Source organism: Anas platyrhynchos, chromosome 12 (assembly GCF_047663525.1).
Source record: "Anas platyrhynchos isolate ZD024472 breed Pekin duck chromosome 12, IASCAAS_PekinDuck_T2T, whole genome shotgun sequence".
Lineage (NCBI taxonomy): Eukaryota > Metazoa > Chordata > Aves > Anseriformes > Anatidae > Anas > Anas platyrhynchos.
Genome location: NC_092598.1, coordinates 4,949,599 through 4,976,716, shown reverse-complemented (window position 1 = coordinate 4,976,716; position 27,118 = coordinate 4,949,599). Strand labels below are relative to the sequence as shown.

At 44.9% G+C, this 27,118-nt stretch overlaps 1 protein-coding gene across 3 annotated transcripts in view; it reads left to right on the top strand.

Moving 5' to 3' along the window:
- CMIP (c-Maf inducing protein) overlaps nucleotides 1–27,118 on the top strand; it is a 128,403-nt gene that overhangs the window by 65,394 nt on the left and 35,891 nt on the right. For all 3 annotated transcript variants that reach the window (XM_027466765.3, XM_072043727.1, XM_072043726.1), the window contains exons 2-3: nucleotides 4,213–4,338; nucleotides 13,744–13,794. In XM_027466765.3, coding sequence (XP_027322566.2) covers nucleotides 4,213–4,338; nucleotides 13,744–13,794 — 177 coding nt within the window. The remainder of the gene's footprint in view (nucleotides 1–4,212; nucleotides 4,339–13,743; nucleotides 13,795–27,118) is intronic.

The window sequence follows — 27,118 nt, the reverse complement described above, 5'->3', positions numbered from 1 at the left end:
CAGTCCAAATATGTTTTAATGCAAATAACCATCTATATTTGTAGAACTCATCTTTTCTAGATGCTTTCTTTGGAAAATATGCAGCTGAAGGTTTAGTACATTATTATATGAGTAAGTGCCTACAAGCCTCATATTAACAATGGACGTCATGTTTATTCTTTCCCTTTTAGAATTTCCCATGGAAACAAGTGGGCAGATTTTTGCATTATTGAGTAGTCTGCTGCTGCTGACTTTTCCCAGAAATGCTAAGAGAAAACTAGCCTTACGCGTGAGCCGAAATGTTCTTCCAGTTTTGGGAGTGCTGGATTCCCCCAAGGTTTGATTTATAGTAGGTTTTGGTGTGTGGCTATTCTGGACCCAAGTTGTTTCAAAGCTGTATGATTAATAAATCTTTGCAGAATTAAAAAAAAAGGCAAAGTTCTCACTGAGTTTAAAACATACCTGATTTCCCAATGGAAAAGTTGCATATTTCGCTAGCAGGCTAAAGGCTAATGTGAAGAGAAAATGTTTCCTTAACTTAGGGTTTTTGTTTGTTGTAATACATTTCTTTTTCATTTATGAGTCTCTTACAGTTTTCCAGAGCATTTTCAACAGCAAATAGTTAGCCAGAAGTTAAAGCTGTGACTGTAAATCTGTAAACTGACACACGTAGATTCCCTGGCCAAAGTTTCCGAAGTCAGGATTAATTTTGTAGAGTGAATGAGAAGAGTGCATTATCTTGCCTCATTTGATAGATTTCAGGCTTTGCCAAGAAATATAAATCTCCCTTCAAAAATGGCAGCTATAAAATTAAGAATTATTATTTTCTTGAATAAAGGCATTTTCAGCTGAACATGATATATTACTCCTCAAAGATGCTGTGGTTTTGGGCTGTGAAATGTCTCATGCCGATAATTAGACTGCAATACTCTGGTCCTCACTGCTCACTCCCTGCCCCGTGATATGCTGCCCCCTATATTGTGTTAACATACCAGTTTCTGTTTCATGTTAGAAATTGGCATGAACCAGACAAAAGGTATTTTGGCAAAAGCAGGATCAGTGCCCTGATTGGCCTGACACCACAGCCAAACAAGTATTTGTACGGGCAGAGGCAAAACGGGTGTGCGGAGGTGAGGATGTTGCATAAAACCAGGACTGATGCCAGATACTTTGTGCTGACCCACCAAGGGTCGGTCTCACTTCTTTTTTAGATATTCTCAGATGTGTGAATACGCATTTCTGGTCTTGCATGTATGATTTGAATTCCCCATGGAGCAAGCTGTGGGTGAGGATGCAGCTTCTGGGGGGTTGTGCAAGCAAGACCTACTGGAAAAATGAGAGGCTTTGAGGCTTGCAGTGCTTATTTATCAACCACAATGATTCACGGTGATTGACATTCACATACCTGAATGTCAAAATCGCCTGTGTCTTAAGAGGAACCAGTGACTCAGGCTGTGGTTTTACCTCAGGCCATTTCCTGATAAACGGCTGAACCGTGCTTGGTCTTGTGAAAACACAATGAGGGAACACCACTGTCCTGCATCTGTGTGTGCCCAGGGATTAGGGAAAGGACACCGACATTGGGGGTGGCCTCCACGGAGCCGCTGCACTGGTCTCTGCACCGAGCATCTCAGGAGCCCCTTGCAGCGCTAGGAATCCTCCCGTCCCATTTTGGTGTCTCTTCACGGCATTTCTGCACAGCCCTAATGTATGAGCATGATCCTCTGTGTTCAACAGTATCTACAAGCATCGTTTCAGGAGCTCTGTGCAGTAACAAATCACTAGCTCTAGACTTTCTATTGCAAAGCAGAGGTGAAGCTGTCTGCAGTGTGTTTGAACTCTGAAAACACCAGCTCTGAAAATACCTCGCTTTCCAGAGCACGGTGTTTGAAAGGTAAACAGAAACAATGCATATGGCAGTGCTTATGGGGATTAAAGGAGGTTTGGGCTTTTGGGTTTTTGAATAGGATGGACAAGAGTTGTAGTGAGGCTTTGTGTGAGGTGTGGCTGGGTAGAAAGGTTGGAGGTGGGATCATAAGAGTGCTGTGTAAACCACCTGAGTGGCCTAACGCTTTCATCTGGAGGAATTAGCCACCTCTGTAATTCACCTTATAGGTTAGGCAGTCTTCTCATCCTTTGCAGACTGCAGAGCTCAGTGTTACTCCCTTCTCCTTAAAGAAAAGTTTATGCAGGATTTATGTCTGGGATGAAGTCATTTGTAAGAGCTGCAGTTGAACGGGATCGGTCGTCTTCCCTGTTTGAATGGACACTTCAAGGTACAGAGGAGGCTTCTCTTGGGAACAGATCCTGTGAGAGCTCTTCTAGTCCTCTTTGAAGTTAATGGAGGGTATTAAGGGCAGTCAGCACCTTCTTGAGAGAGACATTTAAATTGCTTTGATTCACTTAATTTTATATTTGCATTTACTAGTCCTGGATTTCTCCCCTCTCCAGTCTTTCAGAGCATGTTTTTGATAACTCTGCCTCCTGAGTATACTAGATTTTATGCTGGCTGTTTTCATATTTTTCCCTGAGTGTTGTAATGCTGATTACTGAAGGATTCTGGGCCTTCGGCTTCCTGTGAGAACAAGATAATTACTCTCCAGTAGGCAACGCGTGACGTACAGTATCAGCATTAAGCCACTGGGATTCCAGTCACTAGTGTAGAACAATATTGTGGGTAAATGAATAAGCAGAAGTTTATCATACTTCCTGCATAACAAGGGTTTCGTTAAGGAGACACTGAAATTCGTTTTCAGCGAGGCCTCGTGGAAAATAAACCTTCCTGTAGTTCCTAGGCTTGCTGAATATTCTGGCTGAAAAGGCGACCGGCTCTTTGAAGCATGGAGGCTGCATGACAGGGCCCCATTGCATTTAGACTGATGCTGCTGATGGCCTTATGGCCACGTATGAAGTGTGTAGCATAAAGGTAGGACTTCCAGATGCACCACCCACTTAACTTATGGAAGAAAGTCGTACCAACAGAAAGCAGAGACCTTCCAAATGCCATTTGCTTATTTCACACTCGCCCCCAGGAATCCCGTGTTGTGATGTTCGGAGGTGGCCTTGTTTGCCCCGAAGTAGACGTGGTTCCTCCCTTGCTTTCTTTATTTCAAGACTGGCAGCTAAAAATAACTTATGTACTGGGCACAGTGGGAGTAAGTTTGAGAAGTTTCAGTTAGATGCAAACCAGTAATGGTAAGAAAATTATTCACAAGCATAACGAGCGCCATTCTCTCTCAAGATGTGGCCAACGCGAGGGCTTATCCACATGGTGGGATTAATCAGCGCTTGTAGAGGAAAAATAGTTACTCTGCCACAGCAAGACTGATCGGTTGGCTTACACGACAGCACAGCAAAATAAGTGACTTCTGTTAAATACTGCAGCTACTTCAACTACGTGAAGACTTGCATAATGTGCAGTGTATTTATGCATTCTCGATAGGTACACACCTGGATCTGTGTATTTGTTCATGTTTAGGACATAATTTTATGTTTGCTCGTGTATATGCATTATTTCAGCTTATCTCCACTTCAGATATAATTGTACTTCTGTAATGCCTGCGAGTTATGGGGTTGCTAATGAGGAGTTTCGTGTTTAACTTGGTTTCCTTGCTACTATCAATTTACCTTGTACATGTAATTGCAACGCGCAGTTACTTATTTATGTTTTAATTGTAACTTTCGCTTGAAACTGGCCATCAGCAGTCTCTGCAGGAGAGTGGTACTTGTGTATGGGCTGTGATGAGTAGGTCTGGTTGCTCTGCTTCTGCTTACGAGTTTAAGAGATGAGGGCAGCCAGAGAGAAGAAGGAGAATGTGGAATAAAACCACCTAAGTACAATATACTTCTTTCTGTCTGTAGGATAGAGATGCTTCTTTTCACATTGATTTCAAGTGTATGACCAGGCACCTTCGTAGCTCAGCTCAACTTGAAATTAGGTTCCATTGATTTTGGATCCAAAACAAATTCAGTTTGGCGTTTTGGTATTTCATGCACCTGAGTCTGGCCTGGGTTTGTTTTTATGTGGGTGTTCTTAATACACGAACAAGTTGGATGACAGTGGCTGGACTGATCTCTCTGCTGAATAGTCAGTGTGGGTATTTTGTTTTACAATTAGATTATTGCAGATATTTTCAGCATCAGGAGTAATTCTGATAGTGCTGTTCTTTGAAATTGTGAAACTTCTGGTGACTAAGTAAACATTTTTTTCCTCTCTCTTTTGTTTTTCTGCAGCCAACTGGGTACATGGAAAACTCCATTTCCTACAGTGCTATTGAAGATGTTCAACTGCTGTCCTGGGAGAACGCCCCTAAGTACTGTTTACAGCTCACAATCCCGGGGGGTACTGTCTTACTGCAGGTACAGTAAACACAGAACTACAAATCTCATTTTCAAACTATGAATCTCCTTGAATTTTTATTTGCTGTTCAGGAAATCTAGTCCTAATTAACTGGACTCAGAAAAGGTAGAGAACTTAGTGCTGTCAAGTTATCTACCTGCCAGCAAATTTGCTCAGAGTGATACCTCTGAAACTGTCCAGGTTGCTTGACAGTCAGAACAAGAACTGTAGGGCACAATGATTTAATCTTCTTGATGGTTTTATGCATCAAAATAGTGCTCTGTGGAAAGGTGCATTAATTTGGGCCTGGAACAAGTCTATTTACACATTTATTCCTGCATGAAACAAGTCAAAAAGATCATCCTCCAATTTGTATAGGAAAGCCATAGCTGGCACTGGAACTAACAGGTATCTTTTAAAAAAGATATCTGGCCTTCACTGAAATGTTTCAACTGAGGGTGTGTATTTGTATGGGTATCTACATCTGGTAGTTCTCTAAGTGCTGTTTTCCAACAGAAGACACTGCGTTTATGCTATTGCAGATTTCGTTATCCACTTGTGAGGCTTTGTAGGACTTTGTAGGTCATTAGTGACAGAAGTGCACTCCACAGCCCCGACCTCTGGAGTAGGAAAAGAAAAATAACTGAAAACCCAGCTGATTGCCCCCGGACAGATTATAAGCATTCATAACTTGAAAAAGACTAAATTGACTCCAGCTTAGCTCATATAGTGGTTCTCAGCATTGCTACAAAGACAAACTGATAGTTGTTATCCTTTGGGAATTTGTTTTTTTCAGTTGAATACAGTTACGGTTGTGTATATGCACTTTGTATAGCCAGGATTGTGAACAGGCTGTGTGAGCGATTCCTGCAGGAAATTTGAAGGAAAGATCAGTTTAAACTGTGGATAACTCATGAAAAGTTGTATAGGATATTTTTCATGGAAAGCTCTGGACAACTCCAAAAGATTGATCATAATGGATCTTGCATGTTTGGGTGTGCACACTTTCACCATATTGGTTTTGCAGGAAATGTAGTTCAATGGGTTAAAAAATGGGACTGTAGTGAATGACTCGTGATAGCATAGTCAATGACTGTGATGACCAGGTCTGCTGGATGGTTTGTCTGGGAGAACCATGGTACAGAGTCCAGCATTTCATTATTTCTCGTCAGTGAATGAGTGGCTGGAGGCCCCGTAGAGCCACAGAGCACATGGCACCATCTGTATGCAGGGAGGGCTTCAACTAAGCTCTTCTGAACTGGCTGTATCTGCAGTTAATGAGGAAATAATCCGAGTGGCATCATTTAGCAGCCTGGGGCTAGGTGCTGAGCTGACCTGTGTTCTGCATAGCACAGATGTCTGTAGGAGCATGAAACAAAGTTGACTCTGAGTTGGGAAAGCAATACGAGTAAGACTGGGTTGTGCTATTATTACTCCAGCTCTCCTTTGCCTTCATTTCAGACAGGCTGATGGGCCCATTTGTGTGCAGTGCTGTTTACCAGTGGCTCTGAGAGCACAGAACCTGACTTCAGCCCTTCACATGGTTCCTGTGCTTGGGGTTTGGAACAGCTTTGGAATGTCATAAAAATATCATGAGGTTTTGATGATTTTCAACATAGCAAATACACCGTCACTCAGGAATGGGTAGAGGTGTACGTGGAAATATTCATGGCCACATCCTTTGTGGAGTGTATTTCTGGAGCTCCTTTTCATTTACCTCCCTGATGTAATCTGGCGTTTTGCAGCCCTGCAAATGGAGGCTGCAGCCATTCCCCCACTGCAGCTCAAGTAAGTTTGGGACGACCTGAGGACATGTAACCTCATGGGCATGGGCTCTGCTGCTGCATAGGTAGCATTTGTGCATCTTTTCACATATCCTTGGAGCACAGACAGGTGGCCTGTTGCACACAATGCATGTGTACATGCCTCTGCTTGGCGCCTAGCACATTTATGTGGCTCAAAATGTCTTACTGATTTTAGGCGTTTCCAGGGAGTGTAGGGAGTCTGAATGTCAGACAGGCTGCTGCAAGTCCACCAGAGTCCTGGTTCTGTGGTTTGAAAAGCCTCTCCAGTGCGTGACACCGAGGAAGGCAGGCAGACAAACCACGGTTTCCCAACAGCTAGATTAGGGTCTTCATTACTGATGAAATCTTCCTTGCCTAATCCATTAATTGAATTAATTAGAGAGAAACTCATTTGTCAAGGTGGATGATTGTGATTTTTTCTTGAGATAATTTTGACTCTGCTTTTCCACAAATTCGCTTAGCGGTGCTAGCGATTGTGTTTCTGTCTGTTTCAACAGCTAGCATAGTTGCATCTGACTTTCAAAATTCGGTTTTTAAGTCTTTATGCCGTAGCTTCTGGTGGCTGCCTTTACTGGCCTCCTTCATAGGAAAGAAGATAACGGGAACCCACAGCTCCCTGCTGAGTTTAAAGGGAATTTGGTAGGGCATGCAGAACTGAATCTGGAGCAGCCTGCCACGTGTTTCTTTAAAACAAACAAACAGACAAAACCCACAAATAATTACATTTGTAAGAAATTAGCATCTTATTGTGGATGTTTTGGTATTTTCTTCAAAAAGTTTGGTCTTTGTGTAACCTCCTAGGAACCGATAAATGGAATGAGCTGTTCTTCTGTTTACCGTTGACTGTCTGCACAGACTGGATCGCATTACAGTATAACTCTATGGGTATTTCAACATAATTGAAAATACAAACATTGAAAATGTCTTTAGTATGATTTAGTCCCTAGTAGTGTCTGGATTCATCAAATGTGGCCAGATCAGAGGAAGTATAAAAATAGATTCCCCATATATGGCTGTAAAGCGTACTCACAAATCCAAAACTTTACCGAAAGTTATGTTAAGTATACTTAAGAAATCAAGATGCAATAAATGGATTTATGTAGTAACTGAGTTCAGCAGAAATTCTCCGTTATATGTGGCAAATAGTCTTAAGTATCCAAAAGATTTATTCACTGAGGTGCTGGGAAACGGAGATGCTGAGAAATTAGCCCTTGCATGCTTCAGTTATTTTCAGATTTCCAAGAGACTTCAATAAATTTATGAGAAATTGGGTCTTCAAATCTACTATAAAATCATTCTGCCCTGCTAGTCTAAGCAGCAGCACTCTCTGTAATGTCAGACCCTGCTATCAGGAAGCGTGTGATAGTGGAACAAGTAAAACTAGTCCAAAACACGTTCCCAATAATGTTTCTTCTGAAGTGCACTTGTGGTGAAATCTGTTTGTGGTTTTGTTCTCCTCCCCCACTCCTGAAGAGTCAATCTAAATGAGTTTTAAATACAAGAAAAGGTTTAAATGAACTCTTTTGACTTCCCCCCCCCCGATTTATATTTCTGATTATTTTCCATTTTATGTGTTTTGTATGTGCTATTTTTCTGAATTCTTTAAAACCATGGGATACTATTGACATGGTTTGACATAAAACGAAGCATTGTAGTAGTTAATGAATTACAGGCTTTCCAGATTTTTCATTTTGCAGAGAAGTTTAAAATTTCATCTTCTATTTCACTGATTTGAAGCAGAAGAAAACTTTGGACAACGGGAATTTCCCTCAGAATGGAAATTTGCTCCCAGTGGTCCTGTAAGGGGATGTCAGCGTGTTGTGTTAGGACATCCTCCGTGTGTTTGTCTGTGCCATGCGTGATAAATGCCATGAGAGAGTTCAAGTCCATGTTCGAGCTCTCATCCCCCCGTCTGCTGTCACCAAGGTCTATTTCTGGCTTGTTACTGCACAGCGATGAGTCAGAAGGAAGAGTGCCATTACCTTTCCTTACATCATCCTAATGTCCTCCCATAGCAGCACTGACCCATCCCAGCCTATTTTAACACATGAGAACTGACAAACAGTGCCGGAGGTGATGCAGCTCCTCTTAGGAAATCCGATCATGATAACAGGATGCATCTACCTGGGTTTCAGAGGAGGATTATTTGGTTCTCAGGCAGCAAAGGGCTTCATCTGGGCTGGGATCGTGTTGAGAAGCCATCTCTGTGTGCGATGCAGCGTGGTGTTCTCCTGGCAGCTGATCCAGTCCCTGATCCCTTCCAACGTGAAGCACTCAGCTCTCGTGGATTTTTTCTTCTTCCTTTCCTGCAGTTAGTCTAGCAGGTGCAAGAGGGGGTGTTGCTGGAGCTGTTTCACTGGACACAAGCTCTATAGGCCAGGGAAATATAAACCGAATTTAGCCTTTGAAGAAGTGCGAGCTCCTCAGTATCAGTAATAGACCAGCCTCTTCGTGCTGTTGTCTTCCTGCTTTGTGTTAGTAAAGCCTGATGTGCGTTTAGGGTGCTGTGTGCATGTTGTTGAAGGGGATTCTGCTACTCATGGTAAAATAGCTGGAATAACCTATTGAAGGTAATTGGGAAAAATCAGAGTGTAATTTCGCAAGCAGCAAATGTGGGAAGGGGTCCCCGTAATGGGTATCAGCTGGAGGAAAGCAAAACAAAATCCCATTCTGCTGACCAGAGAGCAAGCAAGGGAAAGAGAGAGAAACACAGAGTAAACCCTGGAAGAGTTAAAAGCAGAATTTGGATCTTTAAATCCACTTATTGCAACATCTTTTCAGATGGCAGAATCCCATGTGTGAAAGATGCTGGTGTAAGGAGAAATCTGGGAATTTTTTTCCACGTGGACAAGCCTGTTCTTGTGCTCTTCTGAGTGACGTACATGGCAGTAACGAGGGATGCTGAGCTGCTAGCTTACTGTTAGAGAAACTTGGTGGCATGGCGCGTATGGTGTGATGGGAATGACAAGTTTTCTGTAGTTGCTGGTTGCTGTAGGCATGTTGGTATCAGTGGAGCTGTGAATATTTATATTAGCTGCGATAATGGCATGCAACAAGTGTTGGATTTCCTATTTTTGCTGGAAAAAAACACACTAGGTTTTAGAAATTCACTGTTTTTAATGACAAACTGTCTTTCTACTCTTGGCTAAGAAATGAAGTAGTTTGGGTGCAGAAAAAAATAATTCCCTTGCTATGCATTTGTACATTACATTGCACTGACGTTGACCGAAGCTGTGTATATGCAGGCATTTAATCTCTTGTACAATTATCCTCCTGTGAGCAGTCCTTTTGAAACTGTTGAAATGAATCCTGTGAGTAAAGTTGGTACTGTAGATGATCCTGGTTGGCTTTTCCCTTCTGAGTGCATATTTGCACGCCCAAATTGGAATATAACATCCCTCAGAACACAGTACCAGGGTCAAAGCATCTTTAAAAGCAAAAACAAAGCCAAACCCCGAACCACACAGAAGTAGCACTTAGAGCAGGCATTCTTCAAGCAGGTTCTCTTCCTGTTCCTTGGAATAATAAAGAAATAAGCTGCAAGCAGTTGTAATCTTCCTGCATCTTCTGCAGATGTTAGTGCCATGCTTTCCTGTTTTCTAAAGTGCTTTTCTCCTGTCTGGTCTGAAAACAACAGGAGGCCCTGATTGTGCAAAAAGCCCCAAACCTTGTGCCATCCCTGCTACAGCCCTTCTGTCTGGGAACAAAATCTGTAGCCTCGCTGGGGTGAACACACCGAACCCCCAGGGGACCCAAAGTGGTGGTTTTGCAGATATATTGGGGTGAAATATGTTGGACATCTCCTGGCTGCATCGTTGACTGCTGGGGGCAGCAGCAGGCGGAGCACTGGCAGGGTTTTGGAGCTGTCAGAGGTAGTGGTGAAGAACCTGATGTGCTCTGCGGGCAAGGCTGAGAGTGAGAAAAACATCATTAAATGGGAAAAACCCACTGAAGGTCTTTAGTGTCTCATTCTCTCCTTTTTGTTGTACTGGCTAAGCCCTCAGCTGCAGTACACAGAAGCAGGTGGTTTTGTGGAGGTGCTGGGCTCCAGGAGCACACATCAGACCAGACCATAAATGTGTGGGCAGCTCCTGTGGGTGAATTGCAGTTCCCTCCACAGCCTTACACTTCAGTGCTCGTTGCCCCAAACCCCAGAAATGTGCAGTGCCCTGAGTACATCGGTGTGGCGGTGGGCAGCTGGGCACCCTAGCGAGCCTGGTGGTCATCTGTCACCCCAGCTGCAAAACTCCCCCTTCCTCCTATAAGAAATAAATGTTTCTGAGGGCTGCCCTTCTCTGTGCAAGCCTGGACAAGAGGGAGGAACACGGGATGATGCTTGGCCTCTGCCAAGGGCCGGTGCTTCCTGCGGATGGCTGTGGTTTTGCAGCTCGCCAGGGTTAGCGGGCGGAAGGGTGCGCTGGCAGGATTAGCTTCTGCTGCCGGCTAGGGGGAGAGCCGCTGGCAGGCAGCTCCCCTCAGATAACTGTGCCCTGGTTACGTGAATCCAGCCTATCTGTGCTGAACACTGTGGGGAGCTGCTGAAATGACCACGGGCTTTCTACGTTCTTCTTACCGTTGGCTCCTGATCGCTAATAGAAGCGTGGGGATTCCCTAAAGGTTTGTTTGTCCCAGTTTCGTGTTCACTTGGTCTTCTTTGTCTTTGTTTTCCTTGGAAGTGATCTTGAAAGAAAGCTCAAATTCAGTTTCAGAGCAATTCAAACTCACAACCTAGATCCAGGTGCAAGTTTTCTTGATTCCTTCTCCCTTCCAGTAGCCAATGTGTAGCCTGTGCATAGACAATGCTTGGTCCTCTGCTTGGAGCAGCCTCACTTTGCTAACTTTATTCTTAACTGCTTTTTGTAGACCACTGCTTTTAAGTGAAACAAGTCTTTGCTGGTTTGTTTTTGCCTTTTATATCATTCTTTCTTTGTTTTCTCCTCCAGTATTTGCAGTCACCTGATGTCTCTACCTCTGCCTGACGCTGTTGTCCTCATTAATAGTTTCTGTCATCCAATTTATGTAAGGCTCCAGTTGGTTGCAAGATCTATCTACACGTAGTATTTTCTATATATTTGTAGTGTTCTTACAGCCTGTAGTTGCTGACATCACAAAAATAGGACAGTTACTAATGGTTCTCAGCAGTTCCCACATAGTGCTGTAGTGCTTGCTCTTTTTTAGCTTCATGTGGATGTTGGCTCAAGCCACGTTATGATCGGACCAGAGATTAAGTCAGGTTGGTGTTTTGCCTGTTTGAGAGAAGTACTTCATATCCCTAGAATATTTTGGGTTTTATCAACTTAAATATCAGTGTCTTAGTAAGTAAGCATAGCTCCTGTAAGCTCAATCTGTTTATGATTTTTTTTTTTCTAAGAAAGTAATGGATGTGTAACTTGTTAATGGCGCTGTTGCATAATATGTGGGCTCAAGCCTACAAATATTTTCAGCCCTTCTTTAAAGGCAAGTGGCTGGATGTTCAGGCTTGTGGGCTTAGGGCCTCACTTTGGTTACTGTGTTTAAAAATATCTACATATATTCTTCTGACAAAGTTGTTAATGGACTTGAAGTTCCTGATAGAGTACTCCAAATATCAGCTGCTGCAGTTTTTGAGTTTTACTGGCACTGACAATTGTTCCTATTGACAGTCTTGTCCTTCAGCAGCAGCCACTTCTGCTTCTGGTCTTTTCCCTGTGTGCTGGCAGAGGTTTTTCCCATGAGTAACAAGATCTGAAACTCAGCTAGAGTCATCATGAGCACTCACTTCTACAGGGATATTTATCCAAAAAACACTGTGAGAGTTTTTGTTCCTCTCCATGAAATGTTTTTGAGAGGGAGAGGAAGGGAGGGGAAGGGAGGGGAAGCAGGAAGAGAGAGAGATGGAGAAAGAAAGTGCCTAAGCGTATTTACTTTCTGCCTTTTTAATTATGGCAAAAATGTTCTTCATGTCCTATTGTGTCAACTTCTTTTTGACCTTCTTATTATAATAAAATACAGTATAAACAATATTAAATGAAATTCAGTTCTTTAGCATACATAAAAAGGTAAAAGGTCTGCCTTACATATTTTAACATACATGTGTATACAAACCACTGGGTAAATAGCAGAAAGAAAATTGTTAAACATTGGCAAACCAAAATATCCCAAGGAACCCCTCTCTAAGTGTTTAATGTTTTCAAAATTTTCCATTGCATAAAAAAAGGAAGGAAATTATGTTTTTTGTTTCAGTTTGTAGCAAATTCATGTTCTGATAAGTCAACGTACTTTTTGAGATGGAAAGTTTGTTTTTGATAAGTGTTGTGGTCAGTCAACACTTTTTGTGATAGATTTATTCAGCTTTATTGCCTAGAGATCTGCTACAGGAGCAATTGATTCTCATCTCGGTATAAAACCCAATATCATGTAATGCATATGCAAAAGAGCATTTACTCCATTTAGTTCAGAGAAATCAGTCCAAATTTGTTCCTCTGTGAGATCAGTATCTGACCTTGAGATTAAATGCAGTTTTGGTAAGCATGCAATATTTGTACTTCGAGTATTCTTGACGTTATCAGTGAACTTTGCCAGGAAGTGAAATTCATTCTGCAGTGCATATTTGTCTAAAAAGGTGTTGGAGAGTATGAATTCTTGAAGGGATGCTTTAATTTGCAGGAAACAAGTTTTTTTTTTCTCTAGTGAAGAAACCTCACCATTTTTTAATGTGGCTAGACGGGCTATCCTATAATTTTCACTGATTGTGTAAAACATTTTGCATTGTGAGTAAAACTGGCAGGGACGAGATAGAGCTGGAAAAGCCAAAGGGCATCTCTACCCACTCAAATATTTCAAACTTATGTCACCTTGTTAAGGCATGTGTATTTACGTCACTGTGGATGCTTTTATATTTTTTGATACCGAGCCTTTTGACCTTTGGGAGCGCTGAACTATTCCTTCATTGGCTACGAACCTGGCTCCACACTGAGAATTTCTGGCAGCTCTGCTTAATACGGACAAAAAGGGGAGATCCCTGGGAGCAGTTATTGCAACATTTATGCAGTTGCTGCAGTCCGTGCATGTGTGTGCACGTCTGTGTTGTGCTTTTTCCTCTGTTTTAATATTGCTGACAGAGCTGCGGCGTTATTTGGATCGCCTTGTGGCCAGCTGAGGAACAGGACAAGAGGGGAGGCTGGCGCATGGAAAAAAAAACACCCCTGAGTGAAATGTCAGCCCATCTTCTTGCCCTGCTTGCTGCGATTAATGGGAAAAGCAAATGCCCTACAGTCATCAGAGATCTGATTGAAATCAGTGAGGATTTTTCACAGTCTTTGGGCTGGACACCATTTCCTAGGAGGTTCATGTTTTGTAGGGTTTTGGTTCAGTGTTTTGCATCTGCAGCAAGGTCTCTGTGCCATTGCTTTCCATGAAAATAAAGTGGTTGTAATGTCAAACTGTAGCTCTGAGTGAGGAGTTGCCCTCACTCTGGTGAGGCTCTGGCTGAAGTTAGCCAAGGTCATAAAGTTCGAAGAATACAGTGAGCGCAGCCTTGGTGCTTTTAGGGCACACATGGGTGACTTGCTTAGTTTTGGCTCAGTGATCTGAAACGCTGATAGAAACTAATGATTCTATTTGCAACTTTTTTTATTACAGGCTGCAAACAGTTACCTGAGGGATCAGTGGTTCCATTCTTTGCAGTGGAAGGTAAGTCCTGCACCTTTCAGTCTTCCTTCCATGTCTCTAAGACTGCTTTTTTATGTCCCCTGTTCCTCTATTGTGAGAGCCATGAATGGCACTTCACTTCCACAAACCCTAAATGAGAATGTCTCTGCAGTTCCAACGTGCTCATATAGTGAATGAAGTGGACTGGACTCATTCACTTGTTACGTAGCCTATTGTTATTAACATCTGATGGTTTCAAAAAAGGAGATAGCACGTAAATTCACATTGAAGCAGTGTAGAGATGGGATGGTTTTGGTTCTGTACTGTGAAGTTAATACATTATGGAATGACTGCAGCCCATCTTGGGATACTTGGGTTGCTTTTTGATTTCTTTTTTTTTTTTTTTTTTTTGCAAAAGTATGGAGAAAGAGTGTCTTTCAGAGTCGATTATTGTAAGTAGCATCAGTCTGCATCCATGCTTTAAATGATTTGGATTTAAAGGCAGTTTCCATTTCAAAGATCTCAAGCCCTTTCTCGCATTCAGTGGGAACAATGGACCGCTTGCTCTGGGCAGGGGAAGCGGATCACAGTGACAACATTGTGTCTCCAAAGCAGAACATTCCTCATCACACACTGTAGCTGCTGACCTTTGGATGGAATCCGTATGGATCCGAGATGCAGTTTGGAAATAAGTTGGGGCCAGATGCTGAGTGCAGTTGTCCTCTGCCTGGCAGTGTGAAACAAAACGGCGGCTTTGCAGCTCCGGATTTCTCTTCGGCAGGGTTTCAGTAAAGCCAGCCAGGTTGGCTGTGTAGCTTATCAAGATTTCAGCCTGCTGACAGCAACCACATGTGAAAATATAAGGAAGTCCCTCCCACCGAACTGGTTTGTCTGTAGGTGTTTCTGATAGCACCTCTGCTGGAAAATAGTCGTGTGACAAAACTGCAGGGTTTGTGGGCTTTGTATAGCCACCAGCGGCTGGCAGCATGGTGTGCCGAGTGGGTCCAGGTTCTTATCAGTAGGAGCCAAGTGTCGACATCTCCTTTTCCAGACCACTGGCATATTCTCCAGCCTGTTCCCCCGGCTGCCCAAATCAGCGTGGGACAGCGGTGCTGATAGCAGAAGGCTGGACCCTGGTGTGGCACTTTATTTTGGCCTCTTGACAGTCTCATTAACACAATGCCTAGCTGGCCTTGATTTCTTCACAACTCCTGAGGATAACAAAGAGGCATTGAAGCTTAAAGCATGCAGAGACACTATCTCTGTCTGGCTGTTAATTCCCTCCTGTGCTGGCAGGCGAGGATGATCAGAGAAAGGCAGAACCTAGTCCCCGGGCAGGATGTTTGAGGCACCGCCGTGCCGGTGGCATGTGCCCACTTCCCTCCTGAAGCGAGGCCAAGATCGGGGCTGGAAACGCAGCTCTGAAAAATGTGAAGAGCTTATAAAGATGCAACCAGGTCCCACCCCCTCCCACCCCATCAATTTAACGATGATGAAAAAGCCTGGACAGAATGACCTGTCTTGCTCACATGCCTTTCGGTCATGGAGAGGGAGCTTTGCTCTGTGGGAGTTGTTTTTAAAGGAGTATTTCTTAAACTTTCCAATGCTTCTGACCAAGCCTCTCATTTTGGGAAACTCTGAGTAATTTAGCTTGTTGCAAAGTAGATTTTATTTTTGCTTCCTTGCTTCCCTCCCCACCCCCATTAAGTTGACTTTTGAAAAACAAGTGAAACATTATCTTGATTCGAAAGACCTTCCCTTTACCAAGAATAGCAAGTAGCTTTTTCCCATAAGAACAGCGGCAGGGTTTAGTCACTGCCCAGGTACTTTACACTAACAAATTCCTCTTTGCTAACACGGAGGTAGTTTTGATGGGTTTTATTGCTTAGCAGAGAGGAAGAACACCTGGCAACTTTCTGCTCTTTGCTTTGGAGGATATTTGGCAGGTTTAAGTGAAACCATGCCAGAACTGAGAGGCAGGACAAGCAGTGCATCTCTAGAGACCGGAGGAGCATGGTGTACCCTGCTGAAGCTTTTACCACTTCCCTAGCACTGCAGCCTGTGACTTTAAGAGCCAGGTGCTGATGTTCATCTTGCTCCAAAATTTGCATGGTTTGATGATTAAGCAGTTAGTGAGGGAACCCACAAAACCCCACGAAGTCTATTCTTCTGGAATGGGTCATTTACACAAAGCACCAGCTGGCAGCGCGATCGCCGCAGCTGTATTATAATTGGGTGGTTGTGCTGATGAATGATATATTTGTCCAGTGGTCTTGCAAATAATAGGGCAAAACATTTCTGCGGGGATGCAGAGCACAGATGCAAAGTGGTGCAGATAGCTGAAGTAGTTACTCGAGGGAGAACAGCTACTCCACGGAGACGAGCTTGCTGTTTGTATGCTGGGGAGGAAGCGTCTGGGGGGTCCAGCTGAACGCAGAGGTTCAGGCATACCCCCTCGGTCTTAAAACAGGAATAGGTGCAGTAGAGCTGCGGGAGCAGATCTGGGCTCTGTTTACACCTTTCTGCCTCCTTTTCCTATGCTTCAAGCTGTTGGACTCGGTTGTGGCCGGCCTGTTGTCTCAGCTACCAGGAAAATGGCTGGCTCTAGTGAATTGTTGTATTGTTAAACATCTGGGGAAGCTCCTTAGGTTCAGGCACTTACCGGGGATCCTTTGGCCTTGTACAAAGGTGCAGAGGTCTGTGAGAGCTTTTATGTGGCGCAGTTTTAAGGATTAACACTCTGTGGGAATTCCATTTGCCAGCCAGCACCCTGGAAATAATTTTTGTTCCAAGAGACAAACATTGAAATAAAAATCAAAAATAATTTCTTTCTGCAGCTCAGAGAATAATAAAAGAGATGCTGCAGATAAACAGAACTGAGAGAAAACCCAACATGTAATTATCCATGTTTTAGATCCAGTTCCAAGAGGTTTTATGTGTCATCCAGCTAACTAGCTGTCAAGATGCTTACACAGCTTTTTAGGTGTGACTTTCTCCTTGAATGCTGTGCTTATTGAAGGCAGTCTGGATGTCGGGGCAGTCTGTTCCTTATGTACTCATTTTCTCTTGGGGTTTTCCATTTGAAACCCTCCCACTAAGGGCTATGCATAATTTCTTGTTTAATCTGGTTATCAGCAACTCCTAAAAGATTATTGGCCACCTCAGCCTATTTTTAGAGATCCCGATTTCCTTTGGGTTATAGCTAAGCCAAGCTGTCGTTGTCCAGAGAATAAACAGAACATGTTAACGACCGTCCAAATCCTCATACATAAACAAATCATTAATCCGTCGGGTAGGAAGCATTCCTTTCAACCAGGGAGGTTGGTTTGGAACCATGATACATAATCTTTGGTACTTGGAAGCTGATAAGTCATAGCAGCGTATCAATAAAGATAACGACACTTTCTGGGGATACACAAAGGATGATAACACATGCAGTTCATTGCCCGTTGTGGATCTAGGCTAGATAGGGTGGTAACCAGCTATTTGTGTAGGGGATGACTACAGCTAAGCTTGGCTTTGATGGGTGCTGGACCTTGTAATTTTGGGACACACACAAATACCCATCCATGTACCCCTGACAGTATCCGTCTGCTTCGTTGCCCATTTATACATCAATGTTTTTTGGGTAAGGCCTGTTCCTGTGTGCTTGTATGACATATGGCATACAGAGGTACCATCCCCTTTAGACAACATTGAGCCCTACTACACTGCGGTCATGGAAAGACCTCTTGACTAGGTTAGTACTACCCTGCTCTGGAATTCAACCTCCTTGAGGTCTTCCCAGGAGGTGTTGAGGTCTCCTCCTGTGATGGGCCCTACAAGTACAGATTTGCATTTGCTTGGGGGAAACGCAAACCTTTTGCCTGTAACCTAAAGGTTACATGGGGCCTTTTTAGCATGCTTGATAGTAAACCCTGAACACCGCCTGTGTTAGGAGATATGGATTGCTTGTGTTTTCTGGTTAGCTGAATGATGCAGCAATGAAACATGGCAGCTGAAGGCTTTGGGGGAATGTCCTGAATCGACCCAGTGCAGAGAGAATAGACCTAGGGCTGCAGTAAAGCGTGAAGTATGACTCAGGCTGGGAGCTTTGTGTGCCTATGACCTGGATCTTCTCGAAAGGCTTGCCTATATCTTGTATTTCCTACTGATGCTATTAACCACTTCTCGGTTGTCCTCTCATGAGTAATGCTGCTTGATCAGGGATTTTACCCATCTGCTAGCAGGGACAGGGAAAACGTGTTAATTGTAGAGTAGATCAGCTTGGAAAGGACCACTGAACATCATCTGGTCCTCTCACCACCCACATCCCCTTCCTTCCCACTCATTGCAGGGTGTACTTTGGAGTTGAATGAGGTTGCTCAGAGCGTGGACAGCCCAGCTGAGAGGCCCCAGACTGACCACAGAGCTCACGTGTGGTCTCCCAAGTGCTGAGCGGAGGGGAACAGCCACCTCCCTCCACCGCCTGCTTGTGCCCTTGCTCGTACAGCCCTGTGTGCATACGCACTTGCCACCAACAAACACATTACCCTTGTTTTAAATTCGTTTTCTACACAGACTTCGTGTTTTGATTCCCATGAATTGGGAACTGGAACAATGCTGTCATTTGGGATTTGCAAACATTTTGCAGTGAATGCTAAAACAAGAATTGTTGGCCCTCGCTCAATAACTTTAATTTTGAATTAATATTTCTCTGGTTCCCTGAGGGATTGCTTGATCTGTGTCTTCGGGAAATAGATACTTCAATGCACAAGCGGCCCCGTTAATTGCAAAGGGATTGCTTGTCATATAAAGTCACACTTGACCTGAATAATTAGACCCTTTCTGTTTTTTACCATGTCCAGGTTATGAATTCCCTGTCCATTAACAGGGAGTATTTTTATACAGTAGGTGATTTGCCCAGCTATGTGTGAGTGTCTGTATCTGTATCTAACAGGGAAAGTTCGGAGGGGGGTATTCTTCTGTGCTTTAAAAGTACATAAAATTAAGTTAAGAGAAACTGTTCTCAAAAGTGTGGCAAAGCCCTCCTTGTGTAAAAGCACCTTTACGGTTTTGTCACCATGGTAATGATTAAAAATAGTGCTGATACAGGAGTGGGGCTTATATAGAATCTAAATGATGGCATTAAAATTTAGAGCCTTAAATGTCAGTAAATCATGCCTTAAAACTATGAGATCGGGAAAAAGATCACATCAGTTATGGCTGAAAATGCCCACGTCTGTCATTTGTGTTTAATCACCTGATTTACGATCTGAGAGAGGAAGCTTTGGTACCCTGCGACCACTCAGGAGCCCTGTGCTGTGCTTCATAGCAAAAACAATGCTCGTCGACACGCTCAGCAGCTCTTTGGGGTGGTGTCTGCTGGACTTCAGACCCTGTCTTTGGTGGTTAGGGAGCACACACAACTGTAATTGTCTTGGCTATTTCTTTGCTTTCTTTAGCTGAAAACCTCAGGTATTTTAGCAGAACACAGAACTTCACATTTTCTGTTATTTGGAGGTGAAGCAACAAATAATTCATATACAATTAGGCTGATGACTACTTTTTTTTTTTCTTTTCTTTTCCCTTTTGTGTCTGTGTATGAGTCAATGATATATTGATGGGAACCTAAGCCGTGGAATTAAGGTTTGCCTTTCAAAGCCTCTGGGCTTTAAAAGCATTGTGGGCTTGACTACTCATGAGCTTTAAAGGAGCGAGCTTCTGGCTCTGACAAACAAAAGGCAGGCCACAAGTGCTTGGCTGTTGCCTTTACACTTCCCGTGGAAGGGTGAGGTGAGGTGTAGCTGTGATGTGATGCCTGCATGGGGCTCTCCGGTGCCATCCCCTTGCCCTTTGGGGAGTGGTTGGTCTGTGGTCTGAACAATCCCGCTGCCAGTCAGGAGCTACCCATGGAAATCTCATCATACACGCAGCCCTTTAGTTAAATCACTTTGATTTTTTGCTGTTAACTCTTCTCCCCCACTACTTTTGGCTTAGGACATTTCCATGAGCACATGAAGTCTGTTGGCTCCCTCGTTTTCCCGTGCACATTTGATCAGCCTCAGGCCATGTGTTACCAGGCGTCACTTGAAAAACTCTTGGCCTTGCCTCTTGTTTCTGGGACCACGGTCTGCTGGAGGTAACCCTGCTGTCAGCAGCAGAAGGGCACGGCTCTCACTTGGGGAAGGGAAAACAGAGATGAAGAACAGCCACGATGCTGACAGAATTGGATGTAGACAATTCTTCTCGTTATAAATCATTAGCGGTGTTTTAAGCAGGTAGAGCAGTTTATTGTTTTGAGCATTTTGAACACGGCATGGCACTTCATCCGGCTGAAAGAGGCTCTTGGCACCATGCTGAGATGCCAGCCTGGATCCGAGCTGCTGCTCTGCCTTTGCCCAGCCCTACGCACCCACTTGTGTACCCCCAGCTGCCTCCTGCACTGCCAAAAGAGGCTTTTTTAGGGAGGCAGGACTCCGGCCAATTAATCGGCCAGTGGTGAAATCTGAGTAGAAACTAGATATTTTCTTGCCTTAGCTAAGTCAGGACCAGCTCTAAATTTTCCCTGCTAGACTTGGATGCTATCCTATTCAAACTAATATTAGGCCTGAAGATAGAGGGGTGTCAAAAACAGCTGAATAAACAGGTCAGGTTGTTATTGTGTGCCTAGGTCTCGGCTCCGAGGAGGAGTAACTACAATTGCTGGAGTATGTTGCTACTCAGGAATGCTGCACTACTGGCCAAGAGGAATCCTCATTTTTCGTCCTGACAAATTGCTCTTCAGCATTATTCCAGGGCTGACCATATGACTAATCTTTTGCAATTTGAGACTTCCAGGTCATGGTGACCACTGGTTTCACCAAATTACAACTCCTCTGTAGCTGCCCTAATATAGGGCTGCACCAAAACGAATCTCTCGGTAAGGTTCGTAGCTGCAGAGGCAAGGTAAAAATCTGGTGTTTCGGAGATCTCGTATGAGCACAGCGCTCGTAGCCTTTCCCAGGAGTGTAATTATCCTTCTTGCACGACGCATTGGGTGTGAAAGCCTAACTCGGGGAGTTGGCACGTACTAAGTGCCTTGTTAAGCTGCTGCGTTGGGACCCAGTTCTGCATTATTGATGTTATGAGGACTCTTGCCAATTACTTCATGGGTGTCTGGAGAAGACTTACAGGAGCCTGAAGGAGCAAAGGAGATGGAGGTGTTGTTTTAGATTTCTCTTTCCTGCCTTGTATGGCTTTTTTTCTTTCTTGTTTATTTATTCCAGTATAATTACTGTGCGTCCAGAGCATCAGAGTATGCGTAATATGTTCTCTTAGAGGGTTATAAAATTGCTGCTAATATCCACAAAACCTCTGAACGTTGCAAGTGTCACAGCCTGTATCATCTGCTACGAGTCAAATGCCCAGTGTGTCTGTCACACTTCTGTATTTTCCCCCCCTTGAAATAGCGATTGTTCCAAAATTAGAAAAAAGCAGCAGAAAACAATGCTAGTAAAAGTACTCCTTTCGTTCCCCTGTCTTCATTCAGAAACCTTTGCCTCACCGCTCTCTGCTGTAGGATTTGAGATGGGAATACTCCATCAGGCAAGATGCACCGAGGGCTGCAGGGTGGTTGTCAGTGCCTTGCGTGCATCAGCCCATCCCCAAAGCACAGAGGTGCTGGTGGCACCCCAGCAATGCGGGATGCTCTGCGAGGATGTCAGCGTGGGGTCAATGAGCTGAACGCTGCGGGTCTTGGTTGGATTTGCACATCGTGCAGCATTTGTACAAGTGGGAAAGAAGAGCAAATAGCAGGGATTTGGTGGTGTTTCAGTAGGCTAAAAAGCTGCAGTGGCTTTGGCGTTGTGTGCTGATTTGGTGCAGTGAGATGGGACGTAAAGATGTGGAACAGAGCGATGGCACTGTCTGAGGTGCGGATGCTGCTCTGAAATCTGGCATCTCCCTGTGAGAAACTGGGAAATTCAGAGCTCCAAAGCCCTGCGATCTGCAGGCAGAAACACCCTGCTTTCCCAAAGTCCCTTTTAAGATGCTTGCAAGCCTCACATCAGTACCCAGTGTCTGTGCTCTCCCCAAGGCTCTGCAGCAGCTCTCTGACACAAACACGCTCCTCGAGCCCTGCACATCTCTCTTGCTGACGACATTGATGATGCAGGTGCACATGAGAGAGAAGTCAATCTCAAAGCCATTTATGGCTCTGAAGTGCTGGAAACTCAGCAAAATAATGCATTTGCCAAGGAGGAGAGAGTGAAGCAGGTGGGTAAACGTCCATTTAGAAGGTTTTGCTGACTGGTGAGCGGGGAGGAGGGCAGGAGAAGGCGAGGGTGCCCACTGCTAGCAGCAGAGTACTAAGGAAAAGGGATGACGTGGCTTTTTAATCTGGTTTGCATATCTGGGAAGAAATAATTGCTCTGTACACCACTCAGTGCTATCTAAGCTGACTGGCATTTCCCAGAAAATAGAATTGGACTGGATTCTCTTTCAGAGGTTATCTTTTGTTAACAGCTCCTACCATTAGCCAGCTGCTTAATCCTAATTTGGGGTGGTTTCTCGGGTGGCAAGTCCTTCCCATCAGAGTCCCTCTGTGCCTGAAAGGACTGGCGGACATTCCGCAGCCTTGCAGATGAGGCAGCGTCCCCTTTTCTTGCTGATGAACAGCTCTCATGCCCGAGTGGGATCAGAAGGGTGCACTGTTGTCGGGGTGGCTTTCTGCACAGCAGGTACGCTGCCTGGCCGTTCTCCACGGTGGCCTTGTGCACAGCTTTTTCTCTGGCAGACCTGGTCAAAGTGCAGTGACGATAAGATTGTGCATGTTCTTTTTTTTCCCTTTTTTTTTTTCTTTTTTTTTCCCCTACTCACTATCTCATCTCTGCAGTGGCGAAGTCATTTATTCCTGCTGCAGCCTGAGAGCCGGTGGATGTCAGGGACCCTGCTCCACAGCCACAGCCATCATGTGTGGGGTATAAAGCGCACAGATATGTAGGTACGGGAAACCCAGAGCACTTCAGCTTGGTGTCAGGTGCATCCTGTAACGCAGTCACTAACGCTAGGTCTGTACAAAGCCAGGACTGCACCTACGTAGCAGTTCATGTCATGGTGCTTTGTGGCTTCTGCTTTCTCTGATTCAATGCTGAACTCCACAGTCATACAGTTCCTGCTAGAGTTTACTGCTGTTTTTTCCCTGTGCACTGCAATGCAGTTAGTCCATTAAGGGTTTTGGAGAGTGTGGAATTGAATGGTGCACACACATTCCTGCTTTTCGTCCAGCAATATTTATTTATTTATTTATTTAATGGAACGTGATTTTGCTGACTCCAGCTCATGCATGTCAGGCTTGCAGCCCTTTGGAAACCACGGGTTGTGCCAGCAGCGCCCAGAGGTGCCGATGCCCAGGCAGTGTCCACGCTAAGCAGTTGCTGCGCTGGCAAAAAGGGCCAAAAGTGCTGCAGCAGGCAGTGGCGAGGCCCTACAGGAGGAGGAGGAGAGAGTTGTGCCTGAGCATGTCTGAAACCTTCTCTGACGGTGACTCAGAGGCTGTCAGAGCGCTGTAAATGAAGCAGGGTGTCTGGCTCCTGCCCTGATTCTGCAACTCCGGCAACCTCTCCGTGGAGGTTTTCTCACTCATTCTGCAGAATGGTTTAAAACAGCCCCGGAGGGGTTTGTAACCCCACCAGCATGCACCCAGGGTAGAGCTTTCCAGTTTCTGTGGTCATCAGCTGCAACGAAGATTTTCCCCCTGCCCAACATCAGGAGAAAAAGGTGTTGTGCGACTTAAGCTTAAAACCAAAAGAAACACCACCCTAAACCCCACATGGTCAACGTATCTTAAAACATTTCTTCTTCTGGGGAGACGTTGCATGGGATTTGCAACCCAAGACCGCAGCTGTGTCTCTACCAGTGTTTTTCACGAGCAAGGTGTGGCTTGTGCTTCTGCTCGAAGTGTATCTGCAGTCATAGTGAAATTCCGCATAGCCAAAGCAACATTAAAAACAAACCCCAGCTTGGCTCTGATACGGAAAATACGGAACAGCAGTTGCTGTGTGCAGGATGAGAGCTGATGTTTTGCCAACCTGAAGTGTAAAGCTGATGCTGGAACCGGGGCCTGAAGAATGGGAGCGTTTGCCAAAAGGAAATGGAAGCAGGGATGGAGGGTTTCGGGGAATGCATTGGAGTCAGCCCTGCCAAAAAATGTCTCCCCTGTGGACAGGTCTGATTACGAGAGTAACCGCATTAGCCCATGCTCAGTGCAGCTGGGGCCGCAGTTGGCCTTTTGCGTTTTCTAGCTGGTAAACAGCATCTTGAATGCACAGCTAGGGGAGATCTGGGTTTGGATCCGCCAGCTGCGCTCCTGGATCTTGGAGACCAAAGGGCAGGGACTGGAGAAAAAGGCGAGAGACATGCAAAAGCAAAGCCTGGTCTCTCTGTTTGGCAGTGAGTCCACCAGAGAGCCCCTTCCTTCCCCACTTAGGGGGCTAGAAGGAAACCACAATTTTTGAGTTGCCTTCAATTTTTGGAAGTAGATACACTGTGTTTGCATGCAGGTTTGTCTTCAGCGGAGTCTATAAATTTACAACCTGCTTGCCCGGTGTTTCTATTCTATTCTATTCTATTCTATTCTATTCTATTCTATTCTATTCTATTCTATTCTATTCTATTCTATTCTATTCTATTCTATTCTATTCTATTCTATTCTATTCTATTCTATTCTATTTTTATTTTTTCTCCTCCCTTGCATAGAATATCCTCTCCTTCTCCTCCTTTCCACCCACCTTTGTTGAAGGGTGTCATTGCAGTGGCCTAGAACACACCATAGAGCACAAGCCCAGGAGCACGGCCAGCCAGGGGACAGATTTGGGCAAAGAAGGTGAATGTATATGTAATATAGCATTATATTATCACATTTGGGAGCAAGTTCTCTAGTGCATTACTGTCTCAGGTGCCTGGTGTTGTGCAGGTGAGTGAGTGAGGGGCTGCCCTGCGAGCCCCCAGGTCCCCCGGCCTCATCGCGCCTCTCTGGGCCCAAGCAGAAACTCAACCTGTGCTGCGTCCTTTTCAACTTTTGTTTATTTCAGCATTCTTTCAGTCCTCCAGTGGTGTTTTCCCAGTGGTATCTGAGCAAAGGACAAGCTTTGTGCTGGTGGGAAGTGCCTGTTCAGTGGTTCCAGCCTGTGTATTAGTAACAGCTCAGCCCACGTCACTGCTCCTGAACCCGCTGAACTCCGGCGGCTTCGACACGGCGCCGGTTTGGGTGGCCGGGTTAACTGAGACCTGGAGTGAGGTGCCAGACACCAGTGCAAAATAAAGAGGTTAATGAATGTAGGCTGAAAGAATGCTTGCAGGGAGATGATGGGAAACACAGCGATGGGATCTCAGTGTTCGGCCTGCTTGCCCCGTGCACATTGGTGGTGCTGTTAGGTAGATGTGCCCTCAGCTAGCAATTGAGCTGAGGCCTGAGAGTCAGGAGGCCTCAGTCCTGCTCTGGTCCTGACCTGCCATGTACTGCAAGGAAATCATCTCGGCTTCCTTGCTCTGCTTCTCCTTCCTGCCTGTAGTCATCAAGACCGTGAGCTGCTCAGGGCAGAGTCTGTCACTTGGTGTGGTCAGGGCCAAGATTCATGGGTGCTGATCTCAGTGCCATAAATATTGGTGATTTCTTTGGGATTTTTTAATATGGATTGACAGGAAATGAAGTGTTATGTAGACCTCCACTGAGCGAGGATCAGGGATTTGCCTAGCAAAACCTTCTGAAGGTCAGGAGGAGTTGGCTGCAGCATGAGCACGTCCCCGCTTTGCCAGCATTTATATGCATTGGTCTTGGCCCCAGCCCTTTGCCTGGAATGGCACTTCTTGTAGACTTAGTCAAGTTGCCTTTTATCTTAGTACTGGTAAAGACTGAAAGGCTTTCCATGGATCCACCTGGTGACACCAGCCTATCCCAGGCTAACAGGGAAGCATCTGTTAGCAGCAAGTTATTCTCACCCATTTTTCAGAATACCTTGAGCACTGCCTGTGTTAGAACAGGGACCTAGCTGAGTCCTGGGGATGCCATCTTTGTTGTCACGAAGGCAATGATTTAATAGACGAGATGCCAGCAGGTGGTGCTCAAGAATACATGGTACAGCTCCTGACTTGTGCAGGACATGCCAGACGTGCACTGGACATTGCAAGCGACTTTCCTGTTTCTTGGTACATAGCAATTTAACAAAAAGTTCTGCAGTGGTGGAGAAAACAGTTCCAGTGGCTGCTCTGTGTTTTTTTTTTCCCCGCTGTCTACTTATGTCTAGCAAGAGCTACCTCCATTTTACTGAAGCTCCATCAAAACCAAACCGTAGCACCAGCTTGGCTCAGGCATCCCCTCGCGGAACTGGGGAGGACCACTGGGCGGGAGGGCGACCTTGCCCTTCTGCTGGAGCTGCCCTCAGTGCTTGGCGAGGAATAAACAGCTGCTGGCACACGCAGCCCTCCAAGTCATGCATGTTGCTGCAGTAGCTCAAGCTTGACCACAAAAGAAGTGATATTGGGACGGAAAGGACCAAAGAGCACAGAACCAGAATTTAACTGGCTGCTCTGGGTTCAGGCTGGGAATTTATTTTAGTGTAACGATGGCAGTAGTAGCTGAGGGGAAGACTGTTTCTCAAGAATACAGAATGTTTGCTGGCCACTGATGGCAAAGCAGAGTGACATTTGGTCAGGGAGAAGGCCAACTTCATCACACTGTTTTTGGATCAAGTACTCAGGCTGCTCAAAGATGTTCTTTGAGCAAGGTCTTGTTAAGGTCCAGAAAGGCGCAGTCGTGCCATGCCTTCCATTTTGGTGCATTAGAGACCACTTTTTTAGATGTCAGCTCTATCAGTATTTCCATTCTTGTCCAGAGAGGTGCTGAATGAGCAAGAGCTACCAGATGAAGCCATTATGGGGTAGGGTAATGTACAGAGATGTCATTTAAAAAAAAGCTGAAAGTTTCCTGTACCATAGACTTGTCTGAACTTTCTGTTCACAGCAATGTTCACGAGCTTCTGAGCACTGATGGCAAAAGCCACTGCCTACAGATTCTTGTCACATGCTTGCTTAATAACACTGCAAAAGTAATTTTTCTCATTCTATCTTCAATTCCTCCTTCTCTGAAAGAGGACTAAGACTTAGATCTTTGGGTTTCTGCAAGGCTTAATTAATGAGAGTGACTTGAGAACGAAGGATGCCCTGTCGGTGTCGCTTATTCCCCTTGCTGCTTCTTGGTACTTACTAAACTTACCGGTTTTGTTTTAAGAGTCAGCACAGCGAGATTTTGGGGATGACGTTAGCTGTGTGGTTCTGGCTGGTCAGTAACTAGAAGGGTCAAACTCCACGCTGGCACGTGGTGTTGTCACTCGCAGGAATGGTCTCGGGA